Genomic DNA, 24,222 nt, shown 5'->3' on the forward strand with positions numbered 1-24,222 from the left:
CATGACAGTCATATGAGAGTCACTTTGATGTTGGCAATAATGCTTCTGGACCTTGCTCTAGTCAGAGGAACTGTGTTTAGTTCTGAGCAACACATTTTAAGTGAGGGATGGGAATAGCCAATGCCAGGCTGGTCTAGAATAGATATCATGCAAGATCTGAGAAAAGTGTGAAGCCTGAGGGAAGACAGGAAGAGGTGGTCACACAGAAGAGACAGGACTTTTCTGCCTAGCTTCACATATGTGCTATTTATAGGAATATTTGGGTGATACTTTTCTAACGAAATCCAACCCTTGTAGGGGTGCTGAGTGGGCTCCAACTCTGGAAGTCCATCAACCACTTCTGTACAGCTGAGGTCTCTTTTAGGGTTTTCCTTCTTAGATCACAGTTAAAGGAGTATAAAATCACGCACTCAGGAGCCTATTCCAGACTTCCTTAGTAGCTGTGTACTTTGCTATAAACACTAAATCCTCCAGGGGGTTACATTATAGAAGTGATAAGGCTACACAATTAAATATTAGAAATGACCACTGAGTATATCCTGTTTATTGTTTATGATTTACACGAAAAATGATGGATTGGGGTTGTAGAACAATAAACCAATCATTACGTTTAGACCTGGGCTTTTGAAAAACTTGCATTCCATTTTAACAGTTCACATATATTTAACAGTTTATATATAAATGCAGATCACAGATAAGAGTTAGTTAGCTTAGAGATAAACAATTAAGAAACACGAAAGAAAACCACATAGATCTACCTTTAAATATCAGCATTCAAATTACAAGAAAGAAGACGACGTTTAAAAAAATAAAATTATTAGGTCAAGTCACTTAACATATAATAGAGAAATAAGAGAAACAGTACTTTTATTAATATTTATATTTCTAATTTACCTTCATATATTCTTTACTTTTTCAAAAGGAGCCAAGACGTGATCAAACAATATTTAGGTGTCCTAACTTGTCAGCCTCAGCTTCTATCAGCTTGTTACAATGAAAATTCTAAAACCTCAATTTTCTTTTTAAAAGAATTTTTAAGCCAATTCTTATTCAACTTTTCTCCTTCATAGCAGCTGTTTACAGATAGTAGGGAGCCAAGAATGAAGGGCAGAAACAGATGGAAAGCAAAAAGTACAACAGCTATCTTAAGTTCAGCTCTCAACACTGCTGGTTGAATTTGGAACCAAAACCTCTTAACAACTGGCAGATAATAGTTAAATCTTAACAGCCAAAGAAGAAATATTTTCTTTGGGACAGCTGCTATCTAGGAAGAGAAAACCAAGGTCCCTTTACACTGCCTAAATATAATGTGTGTGGCTTATTACAGAGAAATCTGTAACAATGTCAGTTTAACCACTAAGTGTCACAACTGATCATAATTATTTAAAGGAAACAAACAACAACAATAAAAATCACACTAGCCACAAATTTCCACAATATACACATGAGAATTAATTTTAATTTGATTTGACTCCTTGACACTAATTGATCATCAATGAAATACGGTATGGAAAGATCACAGAGTAGAAAACAAGCAATGATTAGTTTATACAACAGTGACTATATACATCAGAAGGAAAACATGCTACCTAATGCAACATTAAGGCTTGAATGTAAGCATTTCCAAAGTCACAGAAGCCCCAAAGAACCCCTAAATTACAAAGTCACCACATTACATGCATGCAATGTTCAGTTTTGTTTTACCCATAAAACGATACACAGTATTTTGCTGTAAGTACCAGACACATTTACAATATATGCAAAAATTAGAATGCAAGTGTTATGTTCCTTATATTTAAGCCTCAAATGTGCCAACAGTGAAAATTCATTTATTTTTAAGAATGAAGAAAAGAGGTGGAATATAAATATGCAGAGAAATTACACAAATAAAATGTAATTTTGCATTTGGGAAGCCATATAAACATTCTTTTTATGTGTCTAAACTAAATCATCATTGTACTACTTGGATAGATGTACACTCACTATGTGTTTTACTATTTTACTTGGTCAAATGTGGCATTCTAACACCCATCATTCTCTGGTGTTGATACCTAATCACATCCGTAAATTAAATATTATGTCCATGTTGATACATACTTGCCTACTGGGTGTGATCACCTAAACAGAAAGCTGTGCACTCTTAGTTTGGTTACATGATTACAAAGATGACCCTGTGGGTCAAATTTCCCATTAAAAAAAAAGTAAAGTAAGGAAAGCTGATTTCCTCACTTTTGTAAAAGCTTGTGAACAGATCTCTTTCAGAGGATAAATGTGAGGTCAGCATCTTCTTTTCTCTTTTAGAGAAAGGAAATTAAGAACGGAACCTGTTCAGTTCTGTTCATACAATCACTAGGCAATCATACAATCTATTCCTTTTTCACCCATGGCTTAATTTGAAACTACTTGTTTTTATTTTAGTTCCAGGTGCATAATTTTCCCAAAATAAATTAGTGTAAAGAAACAAAGGCTGATAATGTAGTATGAATAATCCTTGTTCAACAATATTTTAAAATAATAAATTATAACATAGTAAGGTTTAGATATGTTGTAAAAAGGTATGGCCAAATCTGTCCTGGACCCCATCAGTTTTATGCTTTATACAAGACAGCACAATTAATTCTTCTAGTTTTTTAAGGATTCAGATTTTCCTTCGGGATACAACAGAATGAGTGTTTTAAAACACTTTATGCTTGTTTTCAGACTTTCCAAAATATTTCAGAGCCAAAATTACCTTTAACTATATCCAGTGTTTATTACACAAATGTGCCATGAGTGTTCTGGACCTTCAAGTATAATTTTAACCAAATAGAAAGGACTTCATAAGGCCATCTAATTCATCTCACTGTACCAAGCACTGAGCACATGAGATTGTTTATATGCTTTACTAACCTTACTTTAAGCACATCCACCATTTCAAATATAATAACTTATTTTACTACCTAACCATTTCAAGGAGATTACATCTAAGATTTTAAAATTTTGTGATGCTCTAGCCAGAAGTTTTGTTTGGCATTCTAAAAAGTCCTAATTTTAAACAAAGATGAAAGAGTAAGTTATCTTCTTATAAAACCACTCAGTATTATGAACCAAGAGGTTTTGATGAAGCAAAACCAAAGGGACCAATGAAAAAGCATGCTTTAGAATTCTTTTTTATTTCCAACAAAACCAAATTTTACTACTGTTGTGATCACAATCCTCACATTTGATGCAAATAGGAAAACTTAATTATAATCACTTAGTGGCAGTACTTCAGACAAAACCAATAATGTGTGCCACACAGATGATTATTTCTTCTGGATCAAGTTAATCAATAAGCTTGACATTACAATTAATAACATATTAAACTAAAGAAAATGAACGCACTACTTCAACATTCAGCTTGAAAATGTTTAGTACTTTCTGCAAACCTAAATTTAGTTTAGAAAGGTTAATATTCTCTTTCTAAACTATGGCATAGACTATATATAGCATTTTAAATATATTTATATATAATTATTTGCACATCATATTTTAGAAGGATCTGCAGATTTACTTGGATAGACCGATCTCATTCAAGTGTTCAGGCTTAGGGGGCTTCTGCAGTACTGTCATTTGCAGGTGGGGCATCATGATCAGGCTCAGAGGAAGCAGCTGCAGGTGTTTCCATCACAGCAGGTGGGAAATGACGGCGGCACACAGGGCACGTCCCTGACTAGGGGGAGAAAAAAACAAGTTCACAGCCAATGGAAAGATCTTAACTGCTACAAAGTATCAGAGCAGTATCATTATCCTCAAAACAAGTCAAATAACTTAAAAACAAAACCAAATAAACTTCAAATCCACACAGTACAGAGAGGCAAAATTTTGATGCTATTTCCTCTTCATCCCTATCAGACTCAATTTCTCTGAGGGTAAACAGTGTCTCCTAATCATGTTTGCATCTTTTAGGTCACTCATCTTTCATGTAGTGAGTATTAATTAAGAGTCTACTACATGCTCCACTTGGCACTGGTGCTACAGGGGTGAGCAAGGAGTCACAGGGCATGTCTTCACCTGCACTGAATGCATATATTAGAGAAACCAGAGACCTAATTAATTCACATATTTATTACACCAAATTATCCCCCTAGGACCTTCCTCATATATACTAAAGCCTTACTTTAGTGTAGCACAGATATGTCAAAGCAGATGGACCGCAGACCTCCTTTATAAGCCATATACTTCGTTTTCAAAAAGATATGGAGAGTTAGGTGCCTTCTAAATGATAAAACAAATCAATGAGGGAAGGTGGAACAGGGAAAGCAGTTAGACTGGGAGTACATTATTTTAGGACCAATGGAAGGTTATAGAGATGTGTCATCTGGCGATATGTTATCCCCTCACAAATCTTGTCTTTTTCCCAGAGATCTCCCTGATAGAAAAAAGGTTGAAGAAATCAGGTTATTGAAGGTGACAAAGATTCAGAACCTGGAAACCTTCTCCCTAGAGGAAAGGCTTCACAATAAGCTGCTTCCTGACAGGAGACAGACTATAGAGATTATTACCTTGGGTTAAAGCAAAATCAATGACAATTCAAGATGTACAACATACATAATATTTACAATTCAAGAATTTAATTCAGCAAACATTTATTGTGCACTTGCCATACAGATGGGGCCAAAAGAGCAACATTTTAGAGTCAAGAGTATGAGTATAGTCTCAATCAACCACACACTAGCTGTGTAACCTTGGATGAATAACAATGATTGGAAAATGAGAATAAGGATACCAATATGTCCCAGAGTTACTGTTAGGATTAAATGGGAAAACACACATCAATCATCCAGCAATACCTGACACAGAGCAGGCACAGACAACACCAGATCCTTCTTAAGGCTCTGATACTATTGTGAGAGTTTAAAAAAGAGGATATTAAGGATAGAAAAGGTCGAATTTAAGCGGACCTACCTAGATCATCTATTCTTACAGTAAGGGGAAGACCACACCAGGCTAAGCAAACATGAGTAAATGTACAGAGGAGTAAATCTGATGAGATAGACTAGATCACAGAAGGCCTGGAAAGCCTAGACAGAAACTTTAGATTTTTTATTTTATTTATTTATTTATTTATTATTTTTTTTGTGGTACGCGGGCCTCTCACTGTTGTGGCCTCTCCCATTGCGGAGCACAGGCTCCGGACGCACAGGCTCAGCGGCCATGGCTCACGGGCCCAGCCACTCCGCGGCATGTGGGATCCTCCCGGACCGGGGCACGAACCCACGTCCCCTATATCGGCAGGCGGACTCTCAACCACTGCGCCACCAGGGAAGCCCGAAACTTTAGATTTTATAAAGGAATCATGAACATTTCTGCACTGGATTTTAGATACCAACTAGAGTTTTGACAAAGATGAAGTAGCAGTAGAGGGGGAGCAACAGCAAAGAAAGAGAAAGGAAAGAAAAGAAGGGAGAAAGGAGAGGGTAGGAAATAAGAGAAGAGAGAAGGAAGGGAGTGCTTATAGAGAAGAAAGGGAGCCATATCCGTAAGTAATTAAGCTGGGAATGTGATTTGGGAATTTCTACTGAACTACATGTAAATATCCTTTATGCAAGAATAGAATTCACTGTGAAGATGTAAGTAAAACCTTTTTTTTCTTAAGTCAAATATACTTAAAAATTATTGGGTAAACATTGAAAAACAGTATATAAAAATTTGAATAGGAGCTACTTGGTAGGTTATTAAATATTTATCATATACATTTTAATTTTTAAAATTATTTTCTTGTAGTACAGTTGATTTCCAATGTTGTGTTAATTTTTGCTATATAGCAAAGTGATTCAGTTATACATATATATATTCTTTTTCATATTCTTTGCCATTACAGTTTATCCCAGGATATTAAATATAGTTCCCTGTGCTATATGGTAGGATCTTGTTGCTTTTCCTCATATACATTTTTAAAGATACCATCTCATATTAGCAGAATATCTGTACACTGTTATAGTACTCTGAGTAGTCCTAAAGGCTTCTTTGCTTAAGATATTTTTGAAAACATCAAATTTCAGGGATATAATCAAAGATCTAATTAGCTTTATCCTAAAATCATTTGCCTATATTGTTTTTAGACAATGTTAGTAAGGTAAAATAGTCTGATATATCGTTAATCTGTAATCATTAAAAGGTAACCAATTTTAAACACTGAATTAAAAATTACTACGAGTATGTAGCTAAATAAAATAGGCTTAAAAGACACTACTATCATCATTAACTTGTAGGAGAAACTATTAACTTTAAAAAAGTAAATCTGCAACTCACCTTCTGCAGCCAAATTGAGACACAAGGTTTGTGAAAGAAATGATGACAGGGTAACTCTGTTGCTATATCATCCTTAATATACTCACTGCAACAGATTGGACAGCATTGCTCCTGACCAATAGCTGAAAACAAATAATTTGATTTATCAATCCCATGAAGTTCAATTTTAATAAAATTGAAAACCAACATATTAACTCATAGACAACACCTATGAAAGACAAAAGAACCAGACTTCGGTGAATTAATTGGCAAAAGTGTTTCAGCTTAATACATGACAATTTGGAATTTAATAAACATTGCTTTTGTAGAAAAGTTGTCCCAGCCTATCACTTGATAAATTAAAAAATTCCACTAGGTAAAAGTTTGTCTGAATTAGGTTTCATACAAAATCTAATGAAAGTTTCTGACAGTCACTATTTTATCTTCTAGGTGTATTGGTAATATACTTGAATATGCAAAGTGTCGTTCAACATTAGAGATCAACTTTGCCCTTACCAGTGTGATCTTCAAGAACAAGGGTCTCTGGAAGACCATCAATGCTCTCCTTACTGGCTGGTGGATTGGCCACCTCAACATCCACTGCAAGAGACTCTAAATGTGCCAGGGCAGTCTGAAAATGAAAAGTCGCATTTCTTTGTTAGGAAACACTTTTTAAAACAGTAATGAAAAACTATTTTTAAAGGTATCTTCCAAAATTATATCCACCATTATCCTCTTCCTACTGGTTTCTTTTGCTTCAGTCCCTGCCCTTTTTGCCTCCTTCCAAAAGGAACCATCACCAAACCAAAAAATCAAAAAACACAGGAAAAAAAAATCCCTACTTTTCACAAGTACAACAAAAATCTATCTTGTCTCAATAACCATTTACTTGTCCATCATACTTATATTTTCAAGAGTGGTTACCTCTTCCAACTTATGAGCTTATATATGAGATCAATAACATGAAAGAAAATAAATACTTTGAAAAGGTTCAACTCATGAAATATAAAATGTGGCCAAGGTTACAAGATGTTCAAGGCAGGGAAGCAAATAATGCATTTCTGAACGGCTGTATCTACTACTGGTATAGAGTCAGCACACCCACATTACTGGTTCACTAGTACTGGCACAACTCATTTTATTGCACTTTGCAGGTACTGCATGTTTTTACAAATTGAAGGTTTCTGGCAATCCTGGCTCAAACAAATCTATCAGTGCCACTTTTTCCAACAGCATTTCTCACTTCATGTCTCTGTGTCACATTCTGGTAATTCTCACAATATTTAAAACTTTTTCAATATTATTATAATTGTTATGGTGATCTGTGATCAGTGATCTTTGATGTTACTACTATGACTCACTGAAGGCTAAGATGATGGTTAGCATTTTTTAGCAATAAAGTGTTTTTTAATTCAGGTATGTACATTTTTTTGGGACATACTGCTATTGCACACTTAATTGACTACAGTATAGTGTAAACATAACTTTTATATGCACTGAGAAACCAAAAATTTGTGTGACTCACTTTATTGTAGTGCTCTTGAACTGAACCTGGAATATCTCTGAGGTATGCCTGTATTCCTAGGTTATCTGGGTTGTGAACTTTATTTAGGAGTTCAAATGTCTGGAAAAAGTCACTCACAGGAATGGAAAGAACAGCAAATCATATGACCATCTAGTACAAGTCACCCTCATCTTTTTGTGGCTTGATTAGCCCTTATGGCTACAATTAGGTTAGAACTGCAGATAGGACCTATAATCACAGGATCTAAAAGGTAGAAACACACCAAGTATCCACAGATGAATGGATGAACAAAATGTGGTTGGTAAAGATAAATATTCAATATATAGTGAAATTCAGAATATTCTGATATCGTAATATGGTAATATATTAACCACTTCACTAAGAATAAATGTTAAAGGACAAGAGTATTAAAAATAATTATACTACAATAACTTATTAATGAATACTCAATATAAGAAAAGGTAAACTGTGACATCAAAAACGTAAGAGTGGGGAAATAAAAGGGTAAAGTTTTTGTAGGCAATTGAAGTTACCAGCATAAAGTAGGCTGTTAAGATGTTTTATGTAAACCTCATGGTAACCACAAAGCAAAAGTCTACATTAGATTCACAAAAGGTAAAAAAATCACCAAGTCACAAAAGGAGACAATAAGAGAAGGAGAAAGTAACAAGGGAACTACAAAACAGCCAGACAACATAAGAAGGCATTAGTAAGTTCTTATCTATCAATAGTTACTCTAATATAAATGGACTAAATTCTCCAATCAAAAGGCATACAGTGGCGAATGGAAAAAAAAACAAGACCCAACTACATGCTGCCTGTAAGAGACTCACTTCAGCTTTAAGAAACACATAGGCTCAAAGTGAAGGGATGGAAAAAGACACTCCATTCAAGTGGAAACCAAAGAGAGCAGGGGCAGCTATACTTATATCAGACAAAAGAGACTTTGAGCCAAAAATGGTAACAAGAGGCAAAGAAGATTATTATACAATGATACAGAATCAACTCATCAAGAGAATACAACAATCATAAATGAATATGTACCCAAAAAAAAAGAGCAACTAAATATATTAAGCAAATAAAAACAGATCTGAAGTGAGATTAGACAACAATATGATATTAGGGGAGTCCAATATTTCACTTTCAATAATGGAGATATTATCCGGACAGAAAACAAAAAGGAAATATTGGACTTGAACTATACTTTAGGTAAAATGGACCTAACAGACATATACAGAACATTCCACAAAACAGCAGCGGAAGACACATTCTTCTTGAATGCACATGAAACATTATCCAGGTTAGATCATATATGTCACAAAACAAGTCTTGGCAAATTTGAGAAGACTGAAATCACACCAATTATCTTTTCTGTCCAAAATGGCAAGAAATGAAAAATCAACAATAGGAAGAAAACTGGAAAATTCACAAAAATGTGGAAATTAAACAACACACTCCTGAACAACCAATGAGGCAAAGAAGAAATCAGAAGATATCTTGAAACAAACAATAATGGAAACACAATATACCAAAACTTACAGGACAAAACAAAAGCAGTTCTAAGAGGGAAGTTTATAGCAAAAAAATGCCTACATTAAGAAAAAGGAAATATACCAAACAACCTAACTTTACACCTCAAGGAAGTAGAAAATAGTTTGAAAATTTTTTTCAAAATATCTGAAAAAGAAACTAAGCTGAAAGTTATCAGGAGGAAGGAAGTAACAAAGATCAGAGCAGAAAGTGTAGAGACCAGAAAAATAGAAAATACCAACTAACACCTGTTTTTTTTTGAAAAAGTAACATTGACAAGCCTTTAGTTAGACTAAGAAAAAAGACAAAAGACCCAAATAAAATAATAAATGAAAGAGGAGACATTACAACTGATAACACAGAAATACAAGTATCAGAGGAGACTATCATGAATAACTGTACACCAACAAATTGGATATATTAGAAGAGAAACATAAAACCTACCAAGAATGAATCGTAAAGAAACAGAAATACTGAACAGACCAATACAAGCAGGGAGAATGAATCAGTAATCAAAAATCTCCCCCAACAGAAAAGCCCAGGAGCAGATGGTTTCCCTGGGAAATTCTACCAAACATTTAAAGAATTAATGCCAATCCTTCTCAAACTCTTTCAAGAGGAGGAGGAACACTCCCAAACTCATTTTATGAGTCCAGCATTACTCTGATAGCAAAGCCAGTTTATGACACAAGAGGCATACCTTACTTCATTGAGTTCTGCTTCATTGCGCTTCACAGATATTGTGTTATTTACAAATTCAAGGTTTGTGGCAACCTTGCATGACAGTTAGCGTTTTTAGCAATGAAGTATTTAAAAATTAAGGTATATACATTGTTTTTCTAGACATAATGCTATTGCCTACTTAATAGAGTAAGTATAGTGTAAACATAACTTTTTATATGCACTGGGAAATGAAAAAATTTGTTGACTTGCTTTATTGTGATATTCACTTTACTGCGGTGGTCTGGAGCCAAACCCGCAATATCTCCGAGGTATGCCTGTACAAGAAAAGAAAGTTACAGCCCAATAATCCTGATGAACATAGATGCAAAAATCCTCAACAAAATAGTAACAGACCATATTCAACAGCACATAAACGGATCACACACCATGATCAAGTGATATTTATCCCTGGGATGCAAGGATGGATCAACACATATGAATCAATAAATATGATACAGCACATTTATAAAATGAAAAGATAAAATGCATATGATCATCCCAATAGATGCAAAAAAAAAAAAGAAAAAGAAAAGGAAAACACTCATTTGACAAAACACAGCAACCTTTCATGATAAAAACTTTTCACAGATGGGTATAGAAGGAACATACCTCAACATAATAAAGGCACACAAAGCCCACAGCTAACATCATAATCAACAGTGAAAGGTGGAAAGTTTTCCCCCTAAAATCAAGAACAAGACAAGGGTGCCCACTCTCACCACTCCTATTAAACATAGTACAGAAATCCTAGCCAAAGTAATCAGGCAAGAAAAATAAATAAAAGGCATCAAATTGGAAAGGAAGAAGTAAAAGTGTCTTTGTTTGCAGATAAGATCTTATATATACAGAAATTCCTAGACTCCACACACACACACACAAAGTTAGAACTAATCAACAAATTCAGTAAAGTTGCAGGATACAAAATCAACATATAGGAATCACTTGTGTTTCTATACATTAATAATAAAATATCTGAAAAAGAAATTTTAAAAAATCCCATTCATGACAGCATAAAAAATTTAATAAAATACTTAGGAATAAGCTCAAGCAAAGAGGTGAAAGATCTATACACTGAAAACTATACCACTTTGCTGAAAGAAGACATGAATAATGCAAAGACATCCCATGTTCATGGATTGGAAGAATTAAAATATATGTTAAAATGTCCATACTACCTAAAGCAATATACAGGTTTAATGCAATCCCTATCAAAATTCCAATGGCATTTTTCATGGAAATAGAAAAAAATCTTAAAATCTGTACAGAACCACAAAAGATCCTTATCCTGAATAGCCAAAGCTGAAGCCATCACATTTCCTGATTTCAAACTGTATACAAAACTATAGTAATTAAAACAGTATGGTACTGGCATAAAAACAGACATATAGACCAAATAATGGAATCGAGAGACCAGAAATAAACCCTGGCAAATACGAACAACTGATAAGGGAGCCAGGAATACTCAATGGGGAAAGGATAATCTCTTCAGTAAATGGTACTGGGAAAACTGGATAATCACATGCATAAAGCTGAACCCCTACCTTACACCACTGACAAAAATTAACTTGAAATGGAATAAAAACTTACACATAAGGCCTGAAACTATAAAACTCCTAGAAGAAAATACTGAGAAAAAGTTCCTTGACATTGGTTTTGGCAATGATTTTCTGGATGTGACAACTAAAGCATAAGCAACAAAAGCAAAAATAAATAAGTGGACTACATTAAACTCAAAAGCTTCTGCATTGGAAAAAACCAATCAACAAAATGAAAAGCCTAGCTACAAAGTGGGACAAAATATTTACAAATCATGTATCTGATAAGGGATCAATATTCAAAACACGTAAGGAACTAAAGAGCTAAAAAACAAACAATAAAAAAATGAGCAGAGGAACTGAATAGACATTTTTCCAAGGAAGACATACAAAAGGCCAACAGGTACACTAACAGATGCTCAATATCACTAATCATCAGGAAAATGCAAATCAAAACCACAATGAGATACCACCTCACACCTGTTAGAATGGCTATCATGAAAAAGACAAGAAATCAAAGTGTTGGTAAAGCTGGGGATATAAGGGAACCCTCATGCACTGTTGGTGGGAATGTTAACTGATGCAGCCACTATGGAAAACAGCAGAAAGTTCCCCCCCACAAAATTAAAAATAGAACTACCATATGATCCAACAACCCCACTTCTTGATAGTTATCTAAAGGAAATAAAATCAGGATCTTCACTGTAGTATTATTCACAATAGCTAAGATATAGAAACAACCTAAGCATCCACTTATGAATGAATGGATAAAGAAGGTGTGGTGTGGTGTGGTGTGTGTGTGTGTGCATAGATCTATCTATATATCTATCTATAAAATGGAATATTATTTAGCCACGAGAAAAAAGGAAATCATGCCATTTGTGACAACATGGATGAAACTTGAGGGCATTATGCTAAGTGAAATAAGTCAGAGAGAGAAACACAAATACTGTATAATATAACTTATATGTGGAATCTAAAAAAGGTGAACTCATAGAAACAGAGAGTAGAATGGTGGTTGCCAGAGACTGGGAGTTGGGGGAAATGGGCAGTTACTGGTCAAAGGGTACAAACTTCCAGTTATGAGTAAGTTCTGGGGATCCAAGGTAGCAAAGTGATTATAGATAACAAATTGTACTATATACTTGAAAGTTGGTAAGAGAGTAAATCTTAAATGTTCTCACCACAAGAAAGAAATGGTAGTTATGTGAGGTGATGGAGGTTAACAATCCTACTGTGATAATTTCACAATATATGTGTATCAAATCAACACACTGTACACCTTAAACTTACACAATGTTACATGTCAAATACATCTCAATAAAGCTGGAAAAATGTGGTATACACATGCAATGGAGTAGAATTCAACCTTGAAAAAGAAGGGAATTCTGACACATGCTAAAACAAGGATGAACACTGAAGGCATTATGCTAAGTGAAATAGGCCAGTTACATTAGGATAAATATTGTATACCTGATATGAGGTACCTAAAGTAGTAAAATTCATAAGATAAACAGTAGAATGATGGTTGCCACAGGATGAGGAAAGGAGGGAATGTGGTTGTTTATGTACAATGCCATTTAACCATATACTTAAAAGTAGTTAGAATAGTAAATTTTACATTATGTGCCTGTTACCACAATAAAAAATAAACAAACTAGGCTTCCTAGGTAGGAATAGGATTCTTTCTGCCTGATGGTTAACATTGCGTTCTCTTGGATGGCAAACATAATCTTTTGTATACTCCTCAAGATCTAGCCAAGATATTTTAGCAACTGTCTTTCCAAAAAGGATTTGAGATGACTTACAAAAAAGGATAGGGCCAAGGCCAAAGCAAAGTCAGGACTAAAAAAAGAGCGAGCAAAAAAAATTCACGGTAATAAAAGTTAATAAACATAGTTAATAACATTGAACACCAAATTTGACTCTGGATTTGCAGATAGATATTGCAAAAAGAAAAACAGTGTGCCAGTAATAGAAGTATTGCCTCTGACAAATTCACCTCTCATCTCCGTCCTGTGAAAATAGATCTGGGCCCTTTAAATATTTTTCCTTTGTCAGCTACCATGATCTTAGGCTGTGCAGGAGAGGGTGCTGGAGAGACATCACAGGAGGAATGGGCTGTTTAGTTCTAGTGCGCAGTGTGTGAGGCTTCCCTGTTGTGGGCTTCTGGAGCACAGACGGCTTCTGCGCCAGGCTCCTCCAGCGTGATGAAAGGTTTCTCCAGCACTTGGATCCGGAAGCACATGCAGTTTCCCCAGTGCCTGACAGCTGCAGTATAAGGTGGCCAGCAGCTTCCCCTGGCACCCATCTTGGGTGGTTTTGTAGCAGGAGCGCTTCCAGTTAGTCTCTTCCCTGTGAATAGTTTCTTTAGCACTCCAAAGGTAGATTTTTGGCAAGATCCAGAGGGCAGATTTCCAGCAAGTTCTGCCAGCATAATAGCATAAACACTTCTCTAAGAGCCATGGTTGTGTCCTCTTCAACGCAGCCTAGCTTTCAGCCCTGGGGGGTGGGGAGGTGGAGTGCTTCATCTCAGCCCTAAGGCTATTCCTTAAATCTACTATTCCTATATTCTTTAGAATTCACTTTACTTCCTAGTAGCCTAACTATAGTTAGTAATTCTTTATACTAAACTTACCCCATTCAAATTAATTGTTTTCTCCCTGTGACTGAGCTCAGACTGATAAAGAACTGGTATCAGGCATGATTCCATGAAGTAAGAATGGGATTGGTTTGGTTGAGCTTTTGGGCTTGAGCTCACTGCTGAGCTCTTTACCAACTGAAGAGGGGTGCTATCAATCCATGGTCTTCAGTGGAATCAAAATTAAACTATCACTGTGGTTGAACACAGTGAAGTGCCAACTAAAGCACATGTCTTGGGAACCCAGGTGGCTGCTGCACCTGACCTAATGGCAATAATGATGACTATAAAAACTGTGACGTGGGATGGATCCTTCTGAGCGCTCCTGCACATTTACAAAGAGAAAGTGACAGACTTGGGCCCATTAACTCTCAAAGTGAAGCACGGTATGAGAACCAGAGCATGTCCATGATAGCCCCGAAAAAAATCTCTTACTTTTGAAAATCAAACATACATTTTAAATTAAATTAATTCTCAGTCAAGTTTCTCAAAAATTATATCACTGATTCGTTAAAAAACAGGATTCTGAGACTTAGAATGGGGACATCTGGTTGAACTCAGATGAAACTGACTATTTTGAATCCCCATGTCACTCTGAGCCTCCTTGTACCAGTAGGAGTAGCTTACCCTCCACAAACCAGCCTTTCTCTACTTTAAAATCCTGTGATAATTTCAAGTATAGAGTATACATCTCTTAGTACTTCTATGCCCAATAGTATAAAGTTACCAGAAAACTACAGCAGCCAAAAAAGGCAGGATGATTGAGGACACAGACTCTTGAGAAATGTAGGTTTGGGTCACACCACCAAGTAAAGAATCCCAACCAGGTGAGATTCTTGCTGATGACAGAGAAAATAAGGAAGAAAGACACTATAGCTATGAATTACAGCCTGTGACCAAATACAGAAACAAGGACTAGTAGCTTTGCATATTTTCTATTTGCTTGTTATATGTATATATTTATCTGTATCTACTAACCATTTTCTTTTTTCCCGATCTTCCCATTTTTATTTTATGTAGCAGTCAACTTTACAATTTAATCTTTATATAAGAGAATATTCAGTATGACTGACAATTTATGAAGTAATTAATATAGCCAGCGATGAATACAATGACTCTTGGGACTGTTCATCTGTTCATTCTGGGGAAAAGGTGAAACTTCTTCTTTTGTTAGAATAGCTGTATCTTGTTGGGTAGAAATATAGCTGTACTGTCGTTGGACGGCAGTTGAAATGTGTGTAGAAATGTGTATACAGAATCCAAGTAGTCAAAAATATGGACTGTTCCAATAATCAATTATTGCTTCTCAGATCTAAATTCACTGTTTTTGTAAGCTCTGTGAAAATGGATTTGGGCCATTTAAATATATTCCCTTCTGACAGTTGTCATGATGTTAAGCTTTGTTCATAGAGGATGCTGAAGAGACAGTGCAGGAGGAAAAGGGCTTTGCTTCTGATCCTGTTCCCACATTCCTTTTTATACTCACCGTTTTTCCACTTTATAAATAAAAGCATACTTCTTCCCCCTTCAAAGGGGCAATCTGAAATACCGGGGTCAAACTGAACTACAATGACTGATAAGAAATCTTTGTAGATGGCTTCCAATTTTCTACTTTCAAAAAAAATAGGAGGATCTAAACAACTTGCCAAGTTTTTGTGATTTTGGTAAATATCTGAGAAGAATTCAGTGACAATGCTATGATAAACTCCTTCCATCCCTACCAATTTACTTATTTGAATAAGGATTTTCAATCTACATTCATAAGATAAAAAACAGAAATAAAGTTGATGCTGAATTATGCCTCATTCTAGGAATAAAATTCACTCACAAAGTAATTAGGAAGGGAAAAAAGCTTCTATCTCATTAAGAGATACATATCTAGTAAAATTTTACTTTATGTTTAAGTAATTATTTATCAAATTTTATAACAGTTCGTTTTTGATCAATAGACACAACAAACATTTTATACTCAATCTAAACCATTTTTTTTTACATTTAAATTCCTGAACATATTTTTATTGCAAAAGTGATATAATAGGGTAAATAATATTACTTAAGATTTATGCCAAAAAATTTTAGATGTCAACGTAAAGATGTGCAAAGGAATACTTTTTTTTCCCCAAGATTTCTTTGGGAGTGAGTAAAAAGCTTTAAAATCATTTTTTCAAACAGTTAAATATCTTAAATATTTTGCCCTCATATCTGAGACAGAGATATGAGGCAAATGTTTATTGCCAATATATTCACCAGTATCTACTACCTGAAAAGAAAGAACAGCCTAGTACTGGAAAAATAACAGAAATGAAAACAACCACTGACAGAAAGAGATAGGGCTGCTGAGAAAAAAAACAAATCAAAGCACTCAGTTTGTCTTATTACTTGTTTTTGCTTTATTTAAAGAATGTTAGTATTAAATTTAAAAGGAAAAATCCTAAATTATAAATTATTTCAGTTTCATTTTTCAAAATGAATAAGTAAGTGCATGCTAGAAAAATAAAGATTTCTAGAGAGTGATAGGAAGAAGGAACTGTATTGATTCTCTAGAAGAGAAGCAAGTCTCAATCAAATTCAAATAAAATAAAGCTGAGCACTAAATCTGAAGAATATGTTATGCTGCGGAGAAGGGGAGACATTTAATGCTATTAATCTGAAACAGAAGGATAGGTGGGTAAGAACAACTGAAAGCGGCAGTGCCACTGGGTTCCTGAGAGCAGGAGGCAACAATGTGGAGACTCTATGTTCCCTGGACATACTACATTCTTTCCTTCCTCTTGTCTTTGTCCACTCTGCTAATGCCTTCACCTAGCATGACCTCTCATGACCAGTCTCTCTCGCTCTTCTTTCAAGATGCCAATCAAATGTCACAGTTCCCATTAGTAATAAACAATAAAACTTTTAATTTTCAAAACTTCTTTATAAAGACATCTCCATATTGTAGGAATCATAAACCACTAGCATAATAATGGAAACAAATCATTTAACGACTGTGAAACCAGACTCTAATATTGGTGTATATTCCATGTGGTCCCTTAAAATGCCTTTAACTCAAGAAAGTTAGTGATCCTTAATCTTTATATATTCTATTCCTGATGCAGGTTATCATGCTGTGCCACTGTTTCCCATGTGTCAGAATTTGGCAAGGCAAGTTATATAATCTGGGAAAAGTCCTAAGTGTATTATCCTGTCTCATGATATTCTGACTTTTCTTCTAGTACATAGTATTTTTCCTTTTCTTCTCCCAGTTTTACTGAGATATAATTGACATACAGCACCATGTAAGTTTAACATATATAGCATAATGATGTGACTTACATACACCATGAAATGATTATCCCAATAAGTTTAGTGAGCACCCATCATCTCAATATAGATGCAAAATTAAAGAAATAGAAAAAAAGTTATTTCCTTGTGATGAGAACTCTTAGGATTTACTCTCTCAACAACTTTCATATATAAAATACAGCAGTGTTAATTATATTTATCATGTTGCACATTACATCCCTAGTACTTATTTATCTTATAACTGAAAGTTTATGCCTTTTGACCACCTTCATCCAATTCCCCCTCCCCCCAACCCCCCGCCTCTAGTAACCACAAATCTGATTCTTTTCCTGAGTTTGTTTTTGAAGTATAATTGACCTAGCACACTGTATTAGTTCGTTACACTACATAGTGATTTGATATTTCTATACATTTCAAAATGATCACCATGATACACAGTATTTCTGCTATGGTCACTTTGAGAAAAACATACACTATAATGCATAACTGACAGCAATGATCTCCATGGAAGATTACACACACTTAAAAAAGTGATACCAATGCAGAGCTAACTTGTGTGTGTACCTGTGCATGCATATGTGCGTGTAGATAAATAGGTCTGGATCTCTCTATCTACCTAATACCTAATTTATAAATCTAAACTGGGCTTTTTTTTTTTTTTTTTGCGGTACGCAGGCCTCTCACTGTTGTGGCCTCTCCCGTTGTGGAGCACAGGCTCCGGATGCGCAGGTTCAGCAGCCATGGCTCACAGGTCCAGCCGCTCCACGGCATGTGGGATCTTCCCGGACCGGGGCGCAAACCCACGTTCCCTGCATCGGCAGACGGACTCTCAACCACTGCGCCACCAGGACTGGGCTTTCTAATCTCATTACATTTCAAGATAAAATGGTATTATAGTGTTCCTGAAAGTTCCCTCTTTCATTTTTAGTCTCTCACTTTTGACTCATTCACGTTATTACTGTTCATCTACTTTGGAAATCACTGTGGAAATAGTGATTTAAAGAAAGACTTCTTACAACAAAATCCACTAGTGCAGTGGAAGTTCCCAAACATGAAAATGCTTGGGCTTTTGACCATAGGCAAATACAATTATGAACAAGTTGTTGTGTTTTGGTCAAATAAAGCAAAGAAGGCAAGACAAACAGGCACCAAATGTGCCACATTTTTAACCTGTGTATGTGTGTGGGGATGAAAGGGAATAACTTTTCTAACTACATTAAGCAGCTAGATAGACTTAGAAGCCTTAAGAACCAAAAAAGGGAAGTGATTTGTAACATATCTTTAGAGATCTTTAATTGCAGTTAACAAATATACCTGTGTGTGTGTGTATAAAATATTCAGATTCACAGACCTGTATACAGTAATTCTATAGAGGAAGAACATTTTCTAAATGCAAGCAAAACAAACACTTTACATTCTGTAGTAAAAACTGGAAAATATTGTAATTTTAGGCAAATTGGCAGGATGTCAAGTACAATTTCTATACACATACTGAATCACTATTCAGTAATTGTTATTAAATTGGTAAGAAAATTATTCACCTTTTCTTAAAAGCAGTTAAAGAAACCTTTCATTGTTATCACTTGGCATCCCACCAACCTATATATGGGTACCAGCGCACTAAAATAAGCACTAAAATACCTCCATAGCCTGGGCTAAGCGTTCTTCTAGTGCCATGTAAGTGAGGAACTGAGGGTCCACGTAAGAAATAGCTTCAGCAACTCCTAGTCCATCTGCAAAGCCGTCAAACAGGCTGGAAAAAAAAGTACAACCGTGATTTGGGAAACCTTTATAGTGAAGACATAATTATATTAGCATACTGACAAGCCAATAAAGATGCTACAAGCAGAAAACCTTAAAATATTTTAATATAAATCTCATGTGGTGAGGGGCAGGAAGAACCCAACAGAAGAGTTAAATGCTAAGCATATGGAGGTAAGATACCATTCCCAGCCCCAATAGGCTGCCACACTCACTGCACAAAGTTTGTAAGAAAATTCTCTGTTTCTAGTTCTAGCTCTGGGAACTGTTTATGGCTGGGATAAAGGTAGTACTTTTTCCCTCCTAATTCTTTACCATATCTTTCCCCTTTATTTTAGTTTCCAATCTAAATTTAGGTGAGAACATGTTAAGAATACTGCATTTATTTTAATTCTTTCATTGGTCAAAGCCTCTTTTTCTTCTCTTACCTTGTACTGCTTAATTACTTCGGGCTTAAGAAAATTTTATTTTCTCAAGTTTATCTCACTAATCTCTCTTCTATTCTTCTAAAAACTAGGGCTCTTCCCTTATTATTCAGTTTGAAAAGATTTAGCTCCTAACTGCTCATTTTTATTAGTATTATTTTTTTCTGAAGGGTTGTAAGCCCCTTGAAGAAAAATATTATGTCTTAATCTGGTCCTTATCTGCTTCCTCCATGCCTACATATACATGGATCCCTCCTTTTTCTCTAGTCTTAGAAATACTAAGTATTTCAAGATTCAGAAAACGTTAAGTATATCCTCAGTCCTCTTCTCTCTAAACCTTGTTCCCTTGGCAATTACATTCAAGTCCACCCCTTCAATTATCCTTTCTACAGATGATCCCTAAACCTCTAATTCCAAAATCCCTCTTGAGTTCTTGACCTACATTTTTAGTTTTCTGTGGGGCACTTTACCTCAATGAACTCCTACCACCTCAAATCCAAGATCTCCAAAACTGAGCTTATTTTGTCTACCTAAAGGAAAACTTCTGTTGACTTCCGCATTTCTATCAGAAACTGAATATCATAGTCAGAAAAATCCAGTTACACATGCTAGCTCAAAACAGTTATGATGTCAATCCTTCTGCCACCATTAAAATTACAAATCTATTGCCCAGAGATACAGAAGTACTCCTATGAAGAATATATTAAAGCTTCGTAGTATCTAGAAATCAGCAGACATCACATGGTACAAAGGAACAGACATTTTCCTACAATCACAGATTTTAGAATTAGAATTAAAACTAAGATTACTGAATAAACCTACTCTGCAATACTAGAACTCATTTATCTATCAGTGAAATGTAGTGCAAAGAGGAAGAGTCTTGGAGTCAGATAGGAATTTAATGTCACATTTAACTGAGTCATACTTAAACAGTATGAAAATATTATTTAACTGTTACTGTTTCTTTACCTGTAAAACAAATTAAATGAGTAGATGCACACAGGTGCCTTGCACAGAGATGGCACCAGAGTAGGCATTCAAGAAACAGTAGAACCATTTCCTCCGTGCTGAAAACATACCGCTTTCTAAGCAGGTGCATGCAGTATGGGAGAGCCCTAATAGAAGTTTGAAACTTATGTGAAGTAAGTGCTCTAGTTCTGCCTGCTGAAGCAACACAAACTATGCCCACTTTCCCTTCGCAAAAAACTCCTTCAAATGATTGGAGTCAACTATCCCCCAAGAATTCTTTTCTTCTCTAGGCCAAACAAATCTAGACACTCAGAGCATGGTACTTGGTTGTAATTTGGTAACTTAAGAATAATCAGCTAATATTAAAAATTCTAGTATCATTCATTTGGTAAACACTATGGTCATAACTGTCTCAGACAACAATCACAAAGGACACTAAAACTAGTAGTTGGTAGCTTGATAGTTTGAAAGGAAACAGGTTATCTTCCCACTAGACGCTTACATAAAGCTAAAAATGGCAACTGTACAGTGATGATATCTGAAAGATAAAACCTTTACCAAGTGATCAGAATTAACATCATCAGTAATGGGACAATTCGACACCATGTGCCTTCTGATATGAACTGAGAAGAACAGAACATTGTTTCTAAGGTATTCCTGCTAAAAATGTGTAACTTGAATCTAATTATGACATTGGACAAAACCAACCTGAGGGACATTCTACAAAATAAATGGCCTGTACTTTTAAAAATGTCAAAGTTATAAAAGACAAAGAAGACTGAGGAAATATTCCAGGTTAAAAGAAACTAAAGAAACATGTTAACTAACATGGTGGTCTTGGATTGGACCAAAAATGGCCTTAGTGGGACAATTATAGACATTTGAATAGGTGTATAGATTAGATAACGGTACTGTATCAGTGTTAATTTCCTCATTTTGACAATTTTATTATGCTATATAAGAAAATATCCTTGTTTTTATGAAATTCATTCTAGGCTATTTATGAGTAGAGACGCATCATGTTTGTAACTTACACATAAATGCGTCAGAAAAAAATATGAATATAAAGAAAGGAAAGAAAGAATGGTAACACGAATGTGGTAAATGTTAACATTTAGGGAATCTTAGAGATATATGGGAATTTTCTGTACTACTTTTGCCATTTTTCTGTAAGTCTGAAATAATTTCAAAAGAGTTTAAAAATTCTATTATTAAAGCATGGTAATATCCACAAAGAATTAATTTCTCACAATCTTATTAGGTTAATTATTACAACCCTGATTTCTTATTAGGTTAATAATTATTAAAAAATAATAATTATAACCCCAATTTCTAGCCAAGAGAAAGCTTAAGTTGTTATCAAAGAATAAATAAATGGTACATTTGGGATATGTCTAAATCCAAAATCTATGTTTTCTGCACATCAACTCCTACCACACCAATCTATGAAATATTCTCTGGTTATTCTACAATATTTCTGTGACTTACTCAAAACAAATAAACCAACAAACTTTTGATAGAGGACTTTTTCCATTTTCCTTTAAGCTAAAATAAAAAAAACAAAGGGATTTAATTTTTTCCTAAGCAGTGGCAAAACTGAAAAGAAAGTGCCTCAAATTTTGGCTTTAGATAAGAATTGCTGCTGTTTGTCATGGCTTTTCCTTTTAGTTGTCAAAATGATATGCTATTTTAATATGAAAATCAAACCACATTTTCACCTTATCAACACTTAGCTACTACCATATAAATTGAACAGAGTACCACAAAAGCAAATAAGGAGGTATTGCCATATCTAGACAAAATTCAGAACAGTAACCTTCAAAAATTTTGTCTTAAAATCAATGCTAAATTGTTTTCCATATTAAAAAAAAAAAGTACTTTGAAGCTCCCCAAATTTTGGAACAACCAGCAATGTCTCTAAAATCTTAATACAACAGCCACATTTAGAAAGATCATCAATGAATTAGAAGTTTTCAAATTTAAGCTAAATTTTGTTCAATAAAGACCTTGATTATACCTTCAAATTTTTATGTGAGGGCTTCCCTGCTGGCACAGTGGTTAAGAATCCGCCTGCCAATGCAGGGGACACAGGTTCGAGCCCTGGTCCGGGAAGATCCCACATGCCGCGGAGCAACTAAGCCTGTGTGCCACAACTACTGAGCCTGCACTCTCTGCGTGCCTAGAGCCCGAGCTCCACAACTAGAGAAGCCACTGCAATGAGAAGCCTGCGCACCACGACAAAGAGTAGCCTCCGCTCACCGCAACTAGAGAAAAGCAACGCAGCCAAGAATAAATAAAATAAAATAAGTAAATTAAGAAAAAAAAAAAAGCTGGTGGGACCAATGGACTGCAAAAACAAGTGGAGAAAAAAATTTTTTATGTGAAACCTGTTTTGAAAGTTACTTAGAAATATATCCAATACATCAAGATCTTAAAAAATATCACACATCTCAGTAATGTCACCTCTTGCTAATCTGTCCTAAAGAAATAAACTGAAGTACAAATCAAGTTTTATGGGGGGGAAGTTTACTGCACTATTTCAATGGGGAAATAATTAAATTTTAGTGCATCTATAGGATGGAGCACCTATATAATGGAGCTGTAAAAATTATATTCATAAAATTTCAAAAATGTGTAAAAGAACGTAATTCCTCATATAAAACCATAACTGCTTCCCAACACACATAGATGACACTAAATAGGCAATTCTGTCACCTGCTGAGCACTGTAATGACTTTGTATAATGTCATCAGAGAAGACATCAGAATTAACAAGGAGTTCAGTAACAGGGGAATGGGCAGACATAAAAGAGGGAAGAGATGAAGGGGGTGTCAAGATCACCAAGACTAGGACTAGGTGAAGCCACTGATTTTCCACAATGTTTGGGAAGACAGAAAATAGGTTTTGGAGGAGAATATTTAGGATGGAATTACAAATTGTGTGGCTGTAAGGAAACCCCACTTCTACTTCCACAACATGGTCAATAAGAGTCTGCTCTGAACATATAATTTTTTTCTTCCCCTAGGGAGTGAGAAAAGGAAACAGTAAGGAGGAATTCATGGAGATGTTGAGTTTCATGTCTGGAACAATTTGGAGAAGTACAAAGAAGTAACTAAACACTCAGAAAGAGAAACTGAAGACACAAAGCAGGCCTTAAAAACATAAGTTCTAGAAACTTGCAGGGTTACCAGGGGTATGAATGAGTTTTTCTTACCTTTATTTTTCTAAATTTTCTGTAATGGAATTTTAACTGGAAAAAACAAGACAAATTCTTAAAAATATATCTGTGCAGAGATGAAAACGAGGGTAGTACCAAGTCATGATTTTTCCAGAAAAAGTAACAAAAAGGGATTAGTTGGAACATTCCCTCTATATCTCAATAACTAGCTGCTTCCAGAGGGTTACTGCACACTTGAAAAATAAGTCTAAGTTTATAAACCAAAACAGTTAAATTCTGATCATTATATCATGAGCCATAACAATTCTATAATCCATTTAATTTATATGTTACTTTTATTTGAAGCTCACTGTTCTTTGTCAGCATAAAGTAAATTTAATACATTCAACATTTCTGAGAAG

The 24,222-nt window shown here is 35.1% G+C and overlaps 1 protein-coding gene across 1 annotated transcript in view; it reads right to left on the bottom strand.

Moving 5' to 3' along the window:
- Positions 1-508: 508 nt before the first annotated feature.
- Positions 509-24,222, bottom strand: part of PJA2 (praja ring finger ubiquitin ligase 2) — a 78,814-nt gene continuing 55,100 nt past the window's right edge. The window contains exons 7-10 of the mRNA XM_082650262.1: positions 19,130-19,241; positions 6,769-6,883; positions 6,274-6,395; positions 509-3,691 (exon numbers count right to left, since the gene is read on the bottom strand). Coding sequence (XP_082506388.1) covers positions 3,566-3,691; positions 6,274-6,395; positions 6,769-6,883; positions 19,130-19,241 — 475 coding nt within the window. The 3' untranslated portion in view covers positions 509-3,565. The remainder of the gene's footprint in view (positions 3,692-6,273; positions 6,396-6,768; positions 6,884-19,129; positions 19,242-24,222) is intronic.

Source organism: Grampus griseus (genome assembly GCF_964374135.1).
Source record: "Grampus griseus genome assembly, chromosome: 3".
NCBI classification, from domain to species: Eukaryota; Metazoa; Chordata; class Mammalia; order Artiodactyla; family Delphinidae; genus Grampus; species Grampus griseus.